Consider the following 19,720-nt stretch of genomic DNA (forward strand, 5'->3'; position numbering starts at 1 on the left):
GTCCGATTTTCTGTGACAAGCAGTCCTCTTCACATAGATTTTCAGAGCCCTTACAACATCCAAGGACTTTGATGAAATTGAGGAGTCAGTAGCCACTGGCACCACAATAGGTTGGTTGATATGAAATGCCGACACAACCTTCGGAAAGGAACTGCTGACGCGTTTGGAGCTCAGCTCTATCTTCATGGAAGATCAAGTAGGGGCTCTTACAAGATAAATCCCCCAACTCCGACACACGTCTAGCAGAAGCTAAGGCCAACAAAGGTTCAATCCAATCGGATTGGAGGAACTGTAACACCACGTTAAGATCCCAGGGCGCCGTAGGCGGCACAAAGGGAAGCTGGATGTGCAGAATCCCTTTCAGAAAAGTCTGAACCTCAGGGAGGGAAGCCAACTGTTTCTGGAAGAAAATGGAAAGGGCCGAAAATCTGGACCTTTACGGATCCCAACCTCAGGCCTATATCCACACCTGCTGGCAGGAAGAGGAGAAACCATCCCAGTTGAAACTCCACTGTAGGAAACTTCTTGGACTCACACCAAGATACATATTTTTTCCAAATACGATGGTAATGTTTAGACGTTACTCCTTTCCTAGCCTGTATCAGGGTAGTAATAACCTTGTTCGGAATGCCCTTCCGAGCTAATATCTGGCGTTAAACTTCCATGCCATCAAAAGTAGCCGCGGTAAGTCTTGATAAGCGAACGGCCCCTGCTGCAGCAGGTCCTCTCAAAGAGGAAGAGGCTCTTCTAGCAGTAGATCCAGAAGATCCGCGTACCAAGCCCTTCTTGGCCAGTCCAGAGCAATCAGGATTGCTAACTCTTGTTCTCCTTATGAATTTTCAAACTCTTGGAATCAGTGGAAGTGGAGGAAACACGTAAACCGACTGGAACACCCACGGAGTCACTAGAGCGTCAGCTTGCGGGTCCCTCGACCTGGAACAATATCGCTGAAGCTTCTTGTTGAGCCGAGAGGCCATCATGTCTATTTGAGGTACACCCCAAAGATCTGTTACCTCCATGAAAGCCTCCGGATGAAGTCCCCACTTTCCTGAATAGAGATCGTGTCTGCTGAGGAAGTCCGCTTCCCAGTTGTCTACTCCCAGAATGAAGACTGCTGACCGCGCCAACACATGTTTTTCTGCCCAGAGGATGATTCTGCTCTTCGTTCCGCCCTGTCAGTTTATGTAAGCCACCGTCGTTACATTGTCCAACTGCACTTGAATGGATCGATCTCGCAGAAGATGGGCTGCTTGGAGAAGACGGTTGTAGACAGCTCTTAGTTCCAGAATGTTTACTGGAAGGCTGTATTCCAGGCTTGACCACCTTCCTTGGAAGGTTTCCCCCTGAGTGACTGCGCCCCAGCCCCGGAGACTTGCATCCATGGTTAGAAGGATCAAGTCCTGAATCCCAAACCTGCGACCCTCCAGAAGGTGAGGTAGTTGCAGCCACCAGAGGAGTGAAATCCCGGCTTTCGGCGAAAGACGTATTCTCTGGTGCATGTGTAGATGAGATCCCGACCACTTGTCCAGGAGATCCAGTTGGAAGTACCTTCCGTACTGTAGAGCCTCGTAAGAGGCCACCATCTTCCCCAGAAGGTTAATGCACTGATGAACCGAAACCCGAGCTGGCTTCAGGACATCTGGGACCATTGTTTGTATCACCAATGCTTTCTCCTCCGGGGGAGAACCACCCTCTGCACTTCCGTGTCGAGGACCATTTCCAGAAAAGAAAACCTCCTGGTCGGCTCCAAGTGTGATTTTGGAAGATTCAGGATCCAACCGTGTTCCCTGAGCAGATGAGTCGTGAGAACAACGGACTGCAACAACCTCTCCCTGGACGATGCCTTTATCAGCAGATCGTCCAGATAAGGGATTATGTTCACCCCCTGTTTGCGGAGGAGAACCATCATCTCTGCCATCACCTTGGTGAACACCCATGGTGCTGTGGAGAGGCCAAATGGTAGTGCCTGGAATTGATAGTGACTGTCTAACGGGATGCAGTCAATTTACCGACAATAAAAATCCCGACGGTCAAAATCCCGACAGCAATTGACCGAAGGTCAAAATCCCGACATGGTAAAAATACCGACATTTAAAATACCGACAAGGTCAAAATACCGTCATGTAAAATGTCGACAGGTCAAAATGCCGTGTAAAAGTAAAGCATCCAGTATTTACCCTGCACAAAAACAAAATAACCCACCCAAATCTAACTCTCTCTGCACGTGTTATATCTGCCACACCTGCAGTGCACATGGGCCCTCATTCCGAGTTGATTGCTCGCTAGCTGGTTTTAGCAGCAGTGCACACGCTGGGCCTGCCCTCTGGGAGTGTATCTTAGCTTAGCAGAATTGCTAACGAAAGATTAGCAGAACTGCTCGAAAAATTTTATTTTGGACCTAATCATACATAATGGTCATTAAATAATTATCCGTTAATAGGAGACCAGTCCCGATATATATATATATATATACTGGTGGAGTTTGTATACAGACACACTGCTGTTTACTAGTTATATTAGTCATCGGGTCCCTCTAGTTCTCTAGTCTTCTCAGTTTCTTATTCAGTCGATAGTATAACTAATGAGAACGTAATATAAGATGGAAATGTGCACACTGAGCACTTGTCCTGCTCAGTGGCGCACTCGGTTAAGACACTAAACTCAGTTTCTTATTCAGTCGATAGTATAACTAATGAGAACGTAATATAAGATGGAAATGTGCACACTGAGCACTTGTCCTGCTTAGTGGCGCACTCGGTTAAGACACTAAACTCAGTTTCTTATTCAGTCGATAGTATAACTAATGAGAACGTAATATAAGATGGAAATGTGCACACTGAGCACTTGTCCTGCTCAGTGGCGCACTCGGTTAAGACACTAAACTCTGAATCTGGAGATTCCTATGTTCTAATCCAAATGAGGATGATAGACTGTAAAAAAAAAAAAAATTCTTTTTACGTTTCTGATGGGGCATACTCACATTGTTAATATTGTTTATTATTATTATTTTTTTAGTAAGTTTTTTTAATCCTTTATGTCGTATTTATTGTAATACATCTGACTATCTGAATCATTAGGTATATTAGATTGGATGCAGAGGCGTATTAATTGGATGTTTTAACTTCATGTCTGAGACTACTTCTCTATTATAGTACCCTCTGACACAGCTATAAGGCTTAATATTATAATTATATAAAGGGAACATGAGGTCCTTTATGTCTGATTTAGATGATCATGGAATCTATTGCAAGTCATGTCTGCCATGTTTAAATATTAAGTATTGCTATACTGACAAGAGAGCCAACGTTATTAAGCACCATTGTAATTAGATACTGATTTTTGACAGCTGTTTACTCTGATTAGTTCAGAGCTTAAATACTGCATATTCTGGAAGCAGGAAATCACCTTTGAAAAAGTCACGTAGAGCGTGACGAAACGCGTTAGGACCTGCCTTTCCACACACCTTGCACAGGTGTCTCCACTACTGCATCTCCCATACACCCTGATGGTTACACCTCTGATGCCTTTATGCCAGTAGCAACCGCTACGGTTAACAGCGCTTCAGCCAGCTAAACAGTACACGGCGCGGCATCTCCTCTCCGCTGCACAGCTTACGTGGTCAACGCAGGACATCTGACCGGGGACGCCCGGTTACTCACCAGCCCATTGGAGAGGTATTAACTACTGCATTGTATGGGTGTTGCACAGACATTCAGTTCTGGAACTCCATTTGATTTACTGATCTCCCAGTGCTTGATCAGCAGCTAGCATCGGCAGCTGTGGATAGAGACTGCAGTCTTCATCTCAGTCATTACCTATTGGAAGGTTTCAAGTTCTATCTGACACTCTGTGACAAGTGTGTGTGGTTTTTTATTCACATTGTTGTTTATTGGTATTACCATATTGGAATAATCTTAATATCATTCTTATTAAACATTTTATTTTTATATGTTGGCTCTCTCTCTTATATTTTATTTCTGACATACAGCGCAGCCGTTTTTTATGTATTCTTTTCGAAAATCTTTTCAGGCAGTTTCTGAGTAGCTCCAGACCTACTCCTAGATTGCGATCACTGCAGACTGTTTGGTTCCTGGTTTGACGTCACAAACACGCCCTGCGTTCGGCCAGCCACTCCCCCGTTTCTCCAGCCACTCCTGCGTTTTAGCCTGACACGCCTGCGTTTTTTAACACACTCCCGGAAAACGCTCAGTTACCACCCAGAAACACCCACTTCCTGTCAATCACTCACCGATCAGCAGAACGTCTGAAAAGCGTTGTACGCCCCTGTGTAAAATTGCATAGTTTTGTGTGAAAGTACTTGGCGTGTTCGCCCTGCGGCCCATACGCATGCGCAGAACTGGCTAAAACGGCAGCGAGTGATCAACTCGGAATGACCCCCATGGTTTTGCCCAACTGCTAACAAATTTGATGCTGCGATCAACTCTGAATTACCCCCTAAGGCCCTCATTCCGAGTTGTTCGCTCGCTAGCTGCTTTTAGCAGCATTGCACACGCTAAGCCGCCGCCTTCTGGGAGTGTATCTTAGCTTAGCAGATTTGCGAACGAAAGATTAGCAGAATTGCAAATAGAAATTTCTTAGCAGTTTCTGAGTAGCTCCAGACTTACTCCTACACTGCGATCAGTTCAGTCAGTTTCGTTCCTGGTTTGACGTCATAAACACACCCAGCGTTCGGCCAGACACTCCCCCGTTTCTCCAGCCACTCCCGCGTTTCTCCCTGAAACGCCTTCGTTTTTCCGCACACTCCCAGAAAACGGCCAGTTTCCGCCCAGAAACACCCACTTCCTGTCAATCACACTCCGATCAGCAGTACGATGTAAAAACTTTGTTACGTTGTGAGTAAAAGACAAAACTTTTGAGCTAATTTACTTGGCGCAGGCGCACTGCGTACATTGCGCATGCGCTGTTTGCGACTAATTGCTCCGTGGCAAAAAAAATAACGAGCGAACAACTCGGAATGACCCCCTAAGTACAGAGACTGATTTATTGTATCTTAATTTTGCATTTATATTAGTGTCTTCATATATGTTTTATATATGTTATCAGTGTCTTACTGAAGCACTTGTTTCTATCATTGTTACATCAGAGACAAAGTGGAACCCATATGTTTTTTTATTAGGCTACAGAATAAGAGGTCTATTAGCATTCACATCCAAATGCACAGTGTCTGGCAAGGGTCAGAGTGGGGTGCCGTGAGGAGGAAAGGTGTCTGCAGAATACCAAAACCCACAAAACAGACTGTCTAGTCTTTGTAGTTTGGGCAATGTACTACCTGTAGCTTCAGAGAAGCAGCATGCTCTCACCTGCACCATCCTCAGTGAAGACTATGGGGGTCATTCCGACTTGTTCGCTAGCTGCTTTCGGTCGCAGCGTGGCGTTTAGATAAAAAAGCGGCATTTCTGCGCATGCGTATGGTGCACTTTCACAAAAGACTATGCAGTTTCACACAAGGTCTAGCGACGGTTTTCAGTCGCACTGCTGGCCGCAGAGTGATTGACAGGAAGTGGGTGTTTCTGGGTGGTAACTGACCGTTTTCGGGGAGGGGTGAAAAAATGCAGGCGTGTCGGTTAAAAACGCAGGAGTGGCTGGGGAAACGTAGGCATGGCTGGTCGAACGCAGGGCGTGTTTGTGACATCAAAACAGGAACTAAACAGTCTGAAGTTATCGCTAGGTAGGAGTAAGTCTCGAGCTACTCAGAAACTGCACAATCTTTTTTAGTAGCAATTCTGCAAACCTTTCGGTCGCACTTCTGCTAAGCTAAGATACACTCCCAGAGGGCGGCGGCTTAGCGTTTGCACTGCTGCTAAAAGCAGCTAGCGAGCGATCAACTTGGAATGAGGGCCTATACCTCTGGGTGACAGCAGAGACGTTCCGCCAGAGCTGTAACTTGGGAGCAGAGTAGACTTTTATATATGCTGGAAAGGCCAGCTAAGCACAGTGCTACAAAGTAAGAAATTTTTCAGTGTGCTACTCTACCTTTTCAAACTTGCTCCTCGCATTAATGACTTTATTATATTAAAAGCATTAGCTATTTGCTGTTATAAATGTATTATTTAATTTTTTATTATTATTATTATTATTATACAGTTTCTTATATAGCACAGCAAATTCTGTTGCACTTTACAATTAGAAACAACAGTGACAAAACAAAATTTAGTAATAACAGACAGACAATCATAGAGGTAGGGAGGCCTTCCTCGCAAACTTGCAATCTGTAGGTAAATAGGCATTGATACACAAGAATAGGTGTTATCTATTGCATAATGGTCCACCAGATTGCAAAGGTTTTTGGTGGGCACTATGATATGGTCACACAACAATGTTGGATTGGGGTCAGGAGGATGGGAAAGTGAAAACGTGAGGATAAGTGTGGACTGTACTGTGGGTATGCAATTTGATAGGAAAGTTTATGAAGGTTATGTGGGCAGTTCCGGAATATGATAAGCTTGCCTGAAGATGTGAGTTTTCAGGGAAAGCTTGAAGGCTTGGAGACTAGAAAGAAGTCTTAGTGTGCGTGGGAGGAGATTCCACAGAGTGGGTACAGCCCAAAGAAAGTCCTGCAATCGTGAATGAGAGTAAATAATGAGTGTGGATCTTGTGAAGTGCGAAGATGTCAGATTGGGAGATATTTTGAGATAAGCGTAGAGATGTATGTTGCTGTACTTTGGTTAATGGCCTTGTGTGTGAGTAAAAGTGCGTGAACATCTACCGTAGAAAATTAGCCTCACAGCTGCATTCAGAATGGATTACAGTAGTGATAGTTTCTTTTTGGTAAGACTAGTGAGCAGACTATTGCAATAATCAATGCAGGAGATAATGAGAGCATGGGTTTTTGCAGTGTCTTGTGTAAGGAATGGTAGTATTTTGGATATGTTTTTTAGATGCATGTAACATGATTTTGAGACAGATTGAATGTGGGGAACAAAGGACAGTACAGAGACACGGGTGACACCTAGGCAGTGAGCTTGTGGGGTACTATTGATTATTGTGTTCTCAAAAACGATAGAGATATCAGGTTGGTAACTACTATTGGTTGGTGGAAATAGAATTATTTCTTTTTTGGAAATATTAAGATTGAGGTGGCAAGATGACATCCAAGATGAAACAGCAGATAGGCATTTGGTGACACGGACCAATACAGACAGAGACAAATCCGGGGAGGATAAGTAGATTTGAGTATCATCCATGTACAGATGATGCTGAAATCCAAAAGAGCTGATTACTTTGCCAGGAGTTGTGGTATTGATTGAGGAAAACAGAGGACCTAAGACTGAGCTTTGCGGCACTCCAACTGATAGAGGTAGCGAAGAGGAAGTGGATTCAGAGAAGTGGAAACTGAAAGACCCAAAAGGGCTGTGTCCTGAAGACCTAGGGATTGTAGTGTTTATATGAGAAGAGAGTGTTCAACAGTGTCAAAAGCAGCAGAGAGATCTAGAAGAATAGGAAGTGAGCCTTGGCCTTTTAGACTTTACAGTGACCTGATCATTCACTCCCTTAAGGCCCATACACACTTGAAGATGCACACATCGTTAACGACCGTCGTTAACGACTTCCCTTGAACTTCCCTTGAACAGTTGAGCAAACGACATGAGCATACACACTACCAACGACCAAAGACGAAAGACCAAAGACCATAGACCATTCATCGTTGAAATATCCAAGCTGAACAGTTTATTAAAATAATGAGCTGGGAACAGGGCTGATGAACAGTGGCTTGGTCGTTGGTCGTTGGTCTTTCACACCATACACATTCAACGACGTCTCTGGTCGGTAACGACCATAGTGGAAATTGAGCATACATGCTCCACAGATAAGCGAGGGTCGTTAACGTCCCGCGGGGCCGCGCATCGGTGGTCGTCGGATGCATACACACTTGACGATATAATAAGCGACGTCGTTGATGAGGGCTGAAATGAACGACGTTGTTCATTTTATCGTCAAGTGTGTATGGGCCTTTAGTCAGTGCCGTCTCTATGGAGTGTAGAGCACAAAAGCCTGACTGAAAGGGGTCCAATAAGTTGTGTGAGTTAAGAAAGTGTAGGTGCTGAGAGATGGAATAGTAGTTTGAGAGAGTTTGGGTCAGAATTTTGTTTTTTCAGAATGGGAGTAATCACTGCATGTTTCAACAGTGAAGGAAAGAAAGGCACAAGTAGAGAGAGAGAGAGAAATTACAGATTGTAGTTAATATCGGGATGAGCACAGGAGACAGAACTTTACTTATTTTTGATAGTATAAGATCAAGAGGAGAGGTAGTAGAGTAGGAAGATGAGAAGGGTGTTGATACTTCATCTTCATTTGTGGGATCAATTGATGAGAAGGTACCAACGCAAGTCACTGGCTGAGGAAGAGCATACCATTTCATGTCGGATCTTATCAGGAGTGGTAGATAGTCTTATAAATGAGAAAGTCACTTGGAGTACGAAATTTATGCCAACTAACATTCAGCATTACGTGACAGTTTTTGTAGGTGACCTGTTAATTTAGATTGCCACTGTTGACATCTAAGTCTACGTGGAGTGTGATGGATACCTGGAACCACTTCATCAAGTGATATTTGGATTGGTTTAGGTATGATACAGCCATCTGAACATAGGGGGGGATGTACAAAGCAGTGAATGAGTAGAGAAGTGAGCCAGTGGAGAAGTTGCCAATGGCAACCAATCAGCATTGAAGAAACATTTAGAATTTGCATTCTATAAAATTATAGCTGATTAGTTGCCACAGGCAACTTCTACACTGGCTCACTTCTCCACTCTTTTCAGTGCTTAGTACATCAACCCCATAGTCTGGTGCATACAAGATCAAGGCAGTGACCCTCCTGATGAGTACAGGAGTGAGTCCATTGGGAGAGTCCAGGAGAGGAGGATAGAGAGAGTACAACTTTGGCGGCATGAGCAGCAACAATGCTTTTCCTGAACTGTTACAGTTAATAGAACCTTGAAAAAAGGGCAATATCAAATTAAATATTTAATTCACAAAATGACAATAAACCATAACAAAATAAAAGAATATGGAATTATAATTGTATCTAATGCTGCTGCCAGTGATAAAATAAAAATTGTACTTCTTTTTCCACAGCAATCTCCTAGCAACTATGTTAATGATGCCTGCAAATCCATCACCTCTCAGTGTCATGAATCCTGGTGAGTTACAGAAGTACAGCTATTAAACAATAAATTCTTAAGACTGGCTGACGTGAAAATAACTTTTAGATTTCAAATCTCTTCTCTCCAGGTCTCATAGCTCTGAGTGAGCTAAGATCAACCGCGATTTAAGGTGTCAAATCTGTCAAGAAATCTTAAGTTCTTAAGCATAGAAATGGTCTTAGTTCACTTTCTATTTTACAGCTTAGATACAAGATTAATTAAAGGATACAAGATAAAATCTGTAATCCTCAACTGTAAAATTGCAGAATTCATTTAGATTGGTACCATGCACCAACACATTATAGCCACTAGGTGTCATATTACAAGAACTTTTAAGAAATTCTGGTCCATGGCACGCTTTCATCCCACTGTCACCTAGACACGTTTAAAACATAAGCACCATTATGATGCTCTAGTTTACTCTTCTCGGTTTTTAATTTCTCCATCAGTGCAGTAAATTCTTCTAAGCTCATCTCCGTCAGCTTCTAGGAACATTAGATGTGTATTCCCTGAGGCATAGCACAAACTGAATTTTTATTTAGAGAAGTTGCAATATTCAAAGTAGATAATAAGACAGTTCCCAAGTATGAAATGGCAAATAGGGTAAGCTATAGTGGTATAGATGTGTTCTCATGCACTTATCCTTTTTGTGGCTTATGGCACTAGACGTTCCACCATGGGTAGCAATTTCTGGACTTTCATACTTTTTAATAAATTTAGCATCTTATTTGCCTTGTAGCCACATACAAAGTAGTTTAAAGTGTACTAGGAACCTAGGATTAGTGTTTTTGTTTCAAAGGAATAGGTACAAAGTATCAGATTAAGCAATATGTTGCATGAAGAATGATGCAGGTCACTTGTAACAGACTGCCATTTTTTGGTATCTGGATGATAGATTGACAATGCAAGGGTACAAACTAGTGATGAGCGGGTTCGGTTCTCTGAGAACCGAACCCTACCGGACTTTACCATTCAAGTCCGGTTCCGAGTCAGGCTCGGGTTTTCCCGCCTGACTCGGAACCCAGAACGAGGCAAAACGTCATCATCCCGCTGTCGGATTCTCACGGGATTTGGATTCCATATAAGGAGCCGCGCGTCGCGGCCATTTTCACTTCGGTCTCGGAGAGTATAGTGAGAGGACGTGTCTCCGTCCTCAGTGTCTGTGTGGGCGCGGGAAAGTGGGGTGGCAATTCTACTGCTGTCTTGGACTGCTCAGTCCAGTGTAGTCAGTGTCCTATGCTGCATCAGTCCAGCCAGTCACAATGTTGGTGTCCTCTGCTGCTATATGTCCCAAGTGCTGCTGGCTGCTGTATAAGTCCCTTGCAGTTTTGCTGTGTTGTTTTGCATCAGACCAGGGGTAGTGTCTCTTTTGTGCAGCATCAGTCCAGTGACCAGTCACAGTGGTGGTGTCCTCTGCTGCCATATATCCAGTGTTACTGGTGTATAATACTAGTGATATTGCTGTATAATTCCCGTGATATTGCTGTATAATTCCCGTGATACTGTCGTATAATTACAATGATATTGCCATATAATTCTCGGAATACTGGCATATAATTCCTGTGACCTTGCCGTATAATTCGCGGAATACTGTCGTATAATTCCTGTGATATTGTTGTATAATTCCTGTGATATTGCCATATAATTCCCGTGATACTGACCTATAATTCCTGTGGTATTGCCGTATAATTCTCGGAATACTGGCATATAATTCCTGTGACATTGCCGTATAATTCTCGAAATAATGGGGTATAATTCCTGTGATATTGTCATATAATTCCTGTGACACTGCCGTATAATTCCTGTGATATTGCCGTATAATTCTCGGAATACTGGTGTAAAAAAATCCTATGATATTGCCGTATAATTCCTGTGTTATTGCCGTATAATTCTTGGAATACTGGCGTATAATTCCTGTGATATTGCCGTATAATTCCTATGATATTACCATATAATTCCCGTGATACTGGCATATAATTCCTCTGATATTGCCATATAATTCTCGGAATATTGGCGTATAATTTCTATGATATTGCCGTATAATTCCTGTGATTTTGACGTATAATTCTCGGAATACTGATTTATAATTCCTGTGACATTGCCGTATAATTCTCGGAATACGGTCTTATAATTCCTGCGATATTGCCATATAATTCCTGTGATATTGCCATATAATTCCTGTGATACTGGCGTGTAATTCCTGTGATATTGCCATATAATTCTCGGAATACTGGCGTATAATTCCTATGATATTGCCGTATAATTCCTGTGATATTGCCATATAATTCCCGTGATACTGGTGTATAATTCCTGTGATATTGCCGTATAATTCTCGGAATACTGGCGTATAATTCCTATGATATTGCCATATAATTCCTGTGATATTGCCGTACAATTCTCGGAATACTGACGTATAATTCCTGTTATATTGCCGTATAATTCCTGTGATATTGCCATATAATTCTATGAATAGTGACGTATAATTCCTGTGATATTGCTATATAATTCCCGTGATACCGGCGAATAATTCCTGTGATATTGCCATATAATTCCCGTGATACTGCTATATAATTCCACTCATCCTCCCGCTAGAAAAATGAAAAGAGTTAAGCTGGCAAAAGCACAGCAAAGAACTGTGCGTTCTAAATCACAAATCCCTAAGGAGAGTCCAATTGTGTCGGTTGCGCTGCCTGACGTTCCCAACACTGGACGGGAAGAGGTGGCTCCTTCCACCATTTGCATGCCCCCTGCAAGTGCAGGAAGGAGCACCCACAGTCCAGTTCCTGATATTGAAATTTAAGCTGTCACTGTTGAAGTACACCAGGATGAGGATATGGGTGTTGCTGGCGCTGAGGAGGAAGTTGACGATGAGGCTACTGATGGTGGTGTGGTTTATTTAAGTCAGGCAATGGGGGAGATACCTGTTGTCCGTGGGATGAAGAAGCCCATTGTGATGCCTGGGCAAACTACCAAAAAATCACCTCTTCGGTGTGGAATTATTTCTCCACAAATCCAGACAACATGTGTCAAGCCATCTGTTGCCTCTGTCAATCTGTAATAAGTAGGGGTAAGGATGTTAACCACCTTGAAACATCCTCCCTTATACATCACCTGCAGCGCATTCATCATAAGTCAGTGTCAAGTTGTGAAACTTTGGGTAAGAGCCTAAGCAGTCCACTGACACCTAAATCCCTTCTTTCTCCTGTACCCAAGCTCCTGCAAGCCACACCACCAACTCCCTCAACGTCAACTTCCTCCTCAGTCAGGAACATCAGTAGTCCTGCAGGCCATGTCACTGGTAAAACTGAGGAGTCCTCTCCTAACCGGGATTCCTCCGGAGGATCCTTGAGTGGTACGTCTGCTGTTGCTGCCGCTGCTGTTGTTGCTGCTGGGAGTCGATCATCATCCCAGAGGGGAAGTCGGGAGACCACTTGTACATACTACTTCCAGTAAGCACTTGACTGTCCAACAGTCCTTTGTGAGGAAGATGAAATATGACAGCAGTCATCCTGTTGCAAAGCGGATAACTGAGGCCTTGACACTGGTGTATAATACTAGTGATATTGCTGTATAATTCCCGTGATATTGCTGTATAATTCCCGTGATACTGTCGTATAATTACAATGATATTGCCATATAATTCTCGGAATACTGGCATATAATTCCTGTGACCTTGCCGTATAATTCGCGGAATACTGTCGTATAATTCCTGTGATATTGTTGTATAATTCCTGTGATATTGCCATATAATTCCCGTGATACTGACCTATAATTCCTGTGGTATTGCCGTATAATTCTCGGAATACTGGCATATAATTCCTGTGACATTGCCGTATAATTCTCGAAATAATGGGGTATAATTCCTGTGATATTGTCATATAATTCCTGTGACACTGCCGTATAATTCCTGTGATATTGCCGTATAATTCTCGGAATACTGGTGTAAAAAAATCCTATGATATTGCCGTATAATTCCTGTGTTATTGCCGTATAATTCTTGGAATACTGGCGTATAATTCCTGTGATATTGCCGTATAATTCCTATGATATTACCATATAATTCCCGTGATACTGGCATATAATTCCTCTGATATTGCCATATAATTCTCGGAATATTGGCGTATAATTTCTATGATATTGCCGTATAATTCCTGTGATTTTGACGTATAATTCTCGGAATACTGATTTATAATTCCTGTGACATTGCCGTATAATTCTCGGAATACTGTCTTATAATTCCTGCGATATTGCCATATAATTCCTGTGATATTGCCATATAATTCCTGTGATACTGGCGTGTAATTCCTGTGATATTGCCATATAATTCTCGGAATACTGGCGTATAATTCCTATGATATTGCCGTATAATTCCTGTGATATTGCCATATAATTCCCGTGATACTGGTGTATAATTCCTGTGATATTGCCGTATAATTCTCGGAATACTGGCGTATAATTCCTATGATATTGCCATATAATTCCTGTGATATTGCCGTACAATTCTCGGAATACTGACGTATAATTCCTGTTATATTGCCGTATAATTCCTGTGATATTGCCATATAATTCTATGAATAGTGACGTATAATTCCTGTGATATTGCTATATAATTCCCGTGATACCGGCGAATAATTCCTGTGATATTGCCATATAATTCCCGTGATACTGCTATATAATTCCACTCATCCTCCCGCTAGAAAAATGAAAAGAGTTAAGCTGGCAAAAGCACAGCAAAGAACTGTGCGTTCTAAATCACAAATCCCTAAGGAGAGTCCAATTGTGTCGGTTGCGCTGCCTGACGTTCCCAACACTGGACGGGAAGAGGTGGCTCCTTCCACCATTTGCATGCCCCCTGCAAGTGCAGGAAGGAGCACCCACAGTCCAGTTCCTGATATTGAAATTTAAGCTGTCACTGTTGAAGTACACCAGGATGAGGATATGGGTGTTGCTGGCGCTGAGGAGGAAGTTGACGATGAGGCTACTGATGGTGGTGTGGTTTATTTAAGTCAGGCAATGGGGGAGATACCTGTTGTCCGTGGGATGAAGAAGCCCATTGTGATGCCTGGGCAAACTACCAAAAAATCACCTCTTCGGTGTGGAATTATTTCTCCACAAATCCAGACAACATGTGTCAAGCCATCTGTTGCCTCTGTCAATCTGTAATAAGTAGGGGTAAGGATGTTAACCACCTTGAAACATCCTCCCTTATACATCACCTGCAGCGCATTCATCATAAGTCAGTGTCAAGTTGTGAAACTTTGGGTAAGAGCCTAAGCAGTCCACTGACACCTAAATCCCTTCTTTCTCCTGTACCCAAGCTCCTGCAAGCCACACCACCAACTCCCTCAACGTCAACTTCCTCCTCAGTCAGGAACATCAGTAGTCCTGCAGGCCATGTCACTGGTAAAACTGAGGAGTCCTCTCCTAACCGGGATTCCTCCGGAGGATCCTTGAGTGGTACGTCTGCTGTTGCTGCCGCTGCTGTTGTTGCTGCTGGGAGTCGATCATCATCCCAGAGGGGAAGTCGGGAGACCACTTGTACATACTACTTCCAGTAAGCACTTGACTGTCCAACAGTCCTTTGTGAGGAAGATGAAATATGACAGCAGTCATCCTGTTGCAAAGCGGATAACTGAGGCCTTGACACTTATGTTGGTGTTAGGCGTGCGTCCGGTAGCCACCATTAGTGCCTAACACGCAAAACCGGAACGGGGGAAAACATCATCATCCCCGGATTCTCGTGAGATTCGGATTCCATATAAAGAGCCGTGCGTCGCTGCCATTTTCACTCGTGCATTGCCAATTGAGCGGAGAGGACGTGGCTACATTCTCTACCTGAAAAGCTCAATATCTGTGCTCAGTGTGCTGCATTGTGGGGACCAATATATAGTAATACAGTGCTGCATTGTGGTGACCACCAGTATATAGTAGTACAGTACAGTTGTCCATTGCTGTATCTTGCAGCTCCGTGTCAGACTCAGTTCTATTCTCCGGATCAGTGCTCAATATCTTTGCTGCATTGTCATGACTAGTATATACTGTAGTAGTACAGTGCTGCATTGTGGTGACCACCAGTATATAGTAGTACAGTACAGATGTCCATTGCTGTATCTTGCATCTCCATGTCAGACTCGGTTCTATTCTCCTGATCAGTGCTCAATATCGTTGCTGCATTCTGGGGACCAGTATATAGTAGTACAGTGCTGCATTGTGGTGACCACCAGTATATAGTAGTACAGTTGTCCATTGCTGTATCTTGCAGCTCTGTGTCAGACTCAGTTCTAGTATCCTGATCAGTGCTCAATATCTGCTGCATTGTTGTGACCAGTATATAGTAGTACAGTGCTGCATTGTGGTGACCACCAGTATATAGTAGAACAGTACAGTAGGCCATTGCTGTATCTTGCAGCTGGCATTTAATTCCACACATTAAAAAATGGAGAACAAAAATGTGGAGGGTAAAATAGGGAAAGATCAAGATCCACTTCCACCTATTTGTCAGGGGTGCCAGATAGGAGAAGATTACAGTAGTCCAGTTAGGAGATGACCAGTGAGTGGATAAGGGTCTTAGTGGCATCCTGAGTGAGAAAGGGTCTGATATACTGTATGTATGTATTAGAGATGAGCGGGTTTAGTTCGTCAAGATACGAACCCCCCGAACTTTACGTGGTTTACACAGGTCGGAGGCAGCCTCGGTTCTTCCTGCCTAACACGCAAAACCGGAACGGGGGAAAACATCATCATCCCACTGTCGGATTCTCGTGAGATTCGGATTCCATATAAAGAGCCGCGCGTCGCTGCCATTTTCACTCGTGCATTGCCAATTGAGCGGAGAGGACGTGGCTACATTCTCTACCTGAAAAGCTCAATATCTGTGCTCAGTGTGCTGCATTCTGGGGACCAGTATATAGTAGTACAGTGCTGCATTGTGGTGACCACCAGTATATAGTAGTACAGTACAGTTGTCCATTGCTGTATCTTGCAGCTCTGTGTCAGACTCAGTTCTAGTATCCTGATCAGTGCTCAATATCTGCTGCATTGTTGTGACCAGTATATAGTAGTACAGTGCTGCATTGTGGTGACCACCAGTATATAGTAGAACAGTACAGTAGGCCATTGCTGTATCTTGCAGCTGGCATATAATTCCACACATTAAAAAATGGAGAACAAAAATGTGGAGGGTAAAATAGGGAAAGATCAAGATCCACTTCCACCTAGTGCTGAAGCTGCTGCAACTAGTCATGGCAGAGTTGATGAAAGGCCATCAACGTCGTCTGCCAAGGCCGATGCCCAATGTCATAGTAGAGAGCATGTAAAATCCAAAAAACAAAAGTTCAGTAAAATGACCCAAAAATCTAAATTAAAAGCGTCTGAGGAGAAGCGTAAACTTGCCAATATGCCATTTACGACACGGAGCGGCAAGGAACGGCTAAGGCCCTCTCCTATGTTCCTCATGATTAGTGGGTCAGCTTCACATGAGGATGGAAGCACTCATCTTCCCGCTAGAAAAATTAAAAGAGTTAAGCTGGCAAAAGCACAGCAAAGAACTGTGCATTCTTCTAAATCACAAATCCCCAAGAAGAGTCCAATTGTGTCGGTTGCGATGCCTGACCTTCCCAACACTGGATGGGAAGAGGTGGCTCCTTCCACCATTTGCACGCCCCCTGCAAGTGCTGAAAGGAGCACCCACAATACAGTTCCTGATATTCAAATTGAAGATGTCACTGTTGAAGTACACCAGGATGAGGATATGGGTGTTACTGGCACTGAGGGGGAAATTGACCAGGAGGATTCTGATGGAAAGGTGGTTTGTTTAAGTCAGGCACCCGGGGAGACACCTGTTGTCCATGGGATGAATAAGGCCATTGACATGCCTGGTCAAAATACCAAAAAAATCACCTCTTCGGTGTGGAATTATTCAACAGAAATGCGGACAACTGGTGTCAAGCCGTGTGTTGCCTTTGTCAAGCTGTAATAAGTAGGGGTAAGGACGTTAACCACCTAGGAACATCCTCCCTTATACGTCACCTGGAGCGCATTCATCAGAAGTCATTGACAAGTTCAAAAACTTTGGCTGACAGCGGAAGCAGTCCACTGACAACTAAATCCCTTCTTCCTCTTGTTCCCAAGCTCCTGCAAACCACACCGCCAACTCCCTCAGTGTCAATTTCCTCCTTAGACAGGAACGCCAATAGTCCTGCAGGCCATGTCACTGGCAAGTCTTACGAGTCCTCTCCTGACTGGGATTCCTTCCGATGGATCCTTGAGTGGAACGCCAACTACTGCTGGCGCTGCTGTTGTTGCTGCTGGGAGTCGATCATCATCCCAGAGGGGAAGTCGGAAGACCACTTGTACTACTTCCAGTAAGCAATTGTCTGTCCAACAGTCCTTTGCGAGGAAGATGAAATATCACAGCAGTCATCCTGTTGCAAAGCGGTTAACTCAGGCCTTGGCAGCTGTGTTGGTGTTAGACGTGCATCCGGTATCCGGCATTAGTTCACAGGGACTTAGAGAATTTATTGAGGTAGTGTGTCCCCGGTACCAAATACCATCTAGGTTCCACTTCTCTAGGCAGGCGATACCGAGAATGTACACAGACGTCAGAAAAAGAGTCACCAGTGTCCTAAAAAATGCAGTTGTACCCAATGTCCACTTAACCACGGACATGTGGACAAGTGGAGCAGTGCAGACTCAGGACTATATGACTGTGACAGCCCACTGGGTAGATGTATTGCCTCCCGCAGCAAGAACAGCAGCGGCGGCACCAGTAGCAGCTTCTAGCAAACGCCAACTCGTTCGTAGGCAGGCTACCCTTTGCATCACCGCTTTCCATAAGAGGCACACAACTGACAACCTCTTACGGAAACTGAGGAACATCATCGCAGATTGGCTTTCCCCAATTGGACTCTCCTGGGGATTTGTGACATCGGACAACACCACCAATATTGTGCGTGTCCCACTTCAGAAAAGGAAGTCCACTCCCTCATCTTATCCTCCCCCCCCTCCACCTGCCCCCTGGACCCCCTTCCCTCCCGTCTTCTCCGCTCCCTCTCCCCCACTTCCTGCTCCCACCTTGCTCACCTCTTTAACCTGTCCCTCTCTACCGGCATCTTCCCCTCGCCATTCAAACATGCTCTGGTCTCACCTATTCTCAAAAAACCCAACCTCGACCCCTCATCACCCACTAACTACCGCCCCATCTCTCTTCTCCCTTTCGCCTCCATCAACTCCATCCTCGATCCACTACAATCTGGCTTTCGCCAACTCCACTCAACTGAGACTGCCCTGGTGAAAGTCACCAATGACCTGCTTTCAGCCAAATCCAGGGGCCACTTCTCTCTGCTCATCCTTCTGGACCTCACTGCTGCCTTTGACACCGTAGATCATCCTCTCCTCCTCCGCACACTCCAAAATGCTGGCCTCTCTAGCACTGTCCTTGACTGGTTTTCTTCTTACCTTACTAACCGCTCCTTCTCTGTGTCTGCCTCCAGCACCACCTCACACCCTTCCATCCTTCCTGTTGGTGTCCCTCAGGGTTCTGTCCTTGGACCCCTTCTGTTCTCCCTGTACACCTCTTCCCTGGGTGCGCTCATTAACTCATTTGGCCTTAAATACCACCTCAATGCCGATGACACACAACTCTACCTCTCATCTCCTGATCTGTCCTCTGTCAGGTTTCCAGCTGCCTCTCCGCAATCTCCTCCTGGATGTCTGTACGCTCTCTAAAGCTCAACATGGACAAAACTGAACTCATCATCTTCCCCCCATCCAGAGCAACACCCCCGACCAATATCTCCATCATTGTTGACAACACCACCATCTGCCCCGTTCCCCAACTCCGCTGCTAGGGCGTCACTCTTGACTCCTTCCTCTCCTTTGCACCCCACATCCAAGCTCTGGCACAATCCTGTCGTTTCCAGCTATGCAACATTGCTCGTATCAGGCCATATCTCTCCCAGAGTGCAACTAAACTCATCATCCACTCACTGGTCATCTCACGACTTGACTACTGCAATGTTCTCCTCACTGGCCTCGCTTGCTCCCATCTTGCTCCCCTCCAATCTGTCCTGAACTCCGCAGCTAGGCTAATCTTCCTCTCCCGCCGCACCACATCTGCCACTCCCCTTCGATAAAATCTACACTGGCTCCCATTCCCCTACAGATTCCTCTTCAAACTCCTCACCCTCACATACAAGGCCATCTCTAATTCCACTGCTCCCTACATCTCCAACCTCCTTTCCCTTAATACTCCCTCCCGCCCCCTACGGTCGACTAATGACCATCGCCTCTCCACCGCCCTGGTCACTGCTTCCCATGCACGAGTTCAGGATTTTGCCCGTGCTGCACCCCTTCAGTGGAACGCACTCCCCCGCTCCATTAGACTCTCCCCGACCTAGCAAAGCTTCAAACGGGCACTAAAAACCCACCTATTCATCAAAGCATACCCTCCCGATGCATAACCCAGTGCTGAAGCCGCGCCTCCACCCCCCTGCCTCATGCCGTGAACACCTCAGCTTTGCTTGCATACTGCCATCTAGCTACCTCCCACTTGCCTG

The 19,720-nt window shown here is 44.6% G+C and overlaps 1 protein-coding gene across 1 annotated transcript in view; it reads left to right on the forward strand.

The window, feature by feature from the left end:
* Nucleotides 1-19,720, forward strand: part of LOC134932100 (tetratricopeptide repeat protein 24-like) — a 270,982-nt gene that overhangs the window by 133,118 nt on the left and 118,144 nt on the right. The window contains exon 7 of the mRNA XM_063926170.1: nucleotides 9,097-9,161. Coding sequence (XP_063782240.1) covers nucleotides 9,097-9,161 — 65 coding nt within the window. The remainder of the gene's footprint in view (nucleotides 1-9,096; nucleotides 9,162-19,720) is intronic.

The sequence above is a fragment of the Pseudophryne corroboree genome, chromosome 6 (assembly GCF_028390025.1).
Source record: "Pseudophryne corroboree isolate aPseCor3 chromosome 6, aPseCor3.hap2, whole genome shotgun sequence".
NCBI lineage: Eukaryota > Metazoa > Chordata > Amphibia > Anura > Myobatrachidae > Pseudophryne > Pseudophryne corroboree.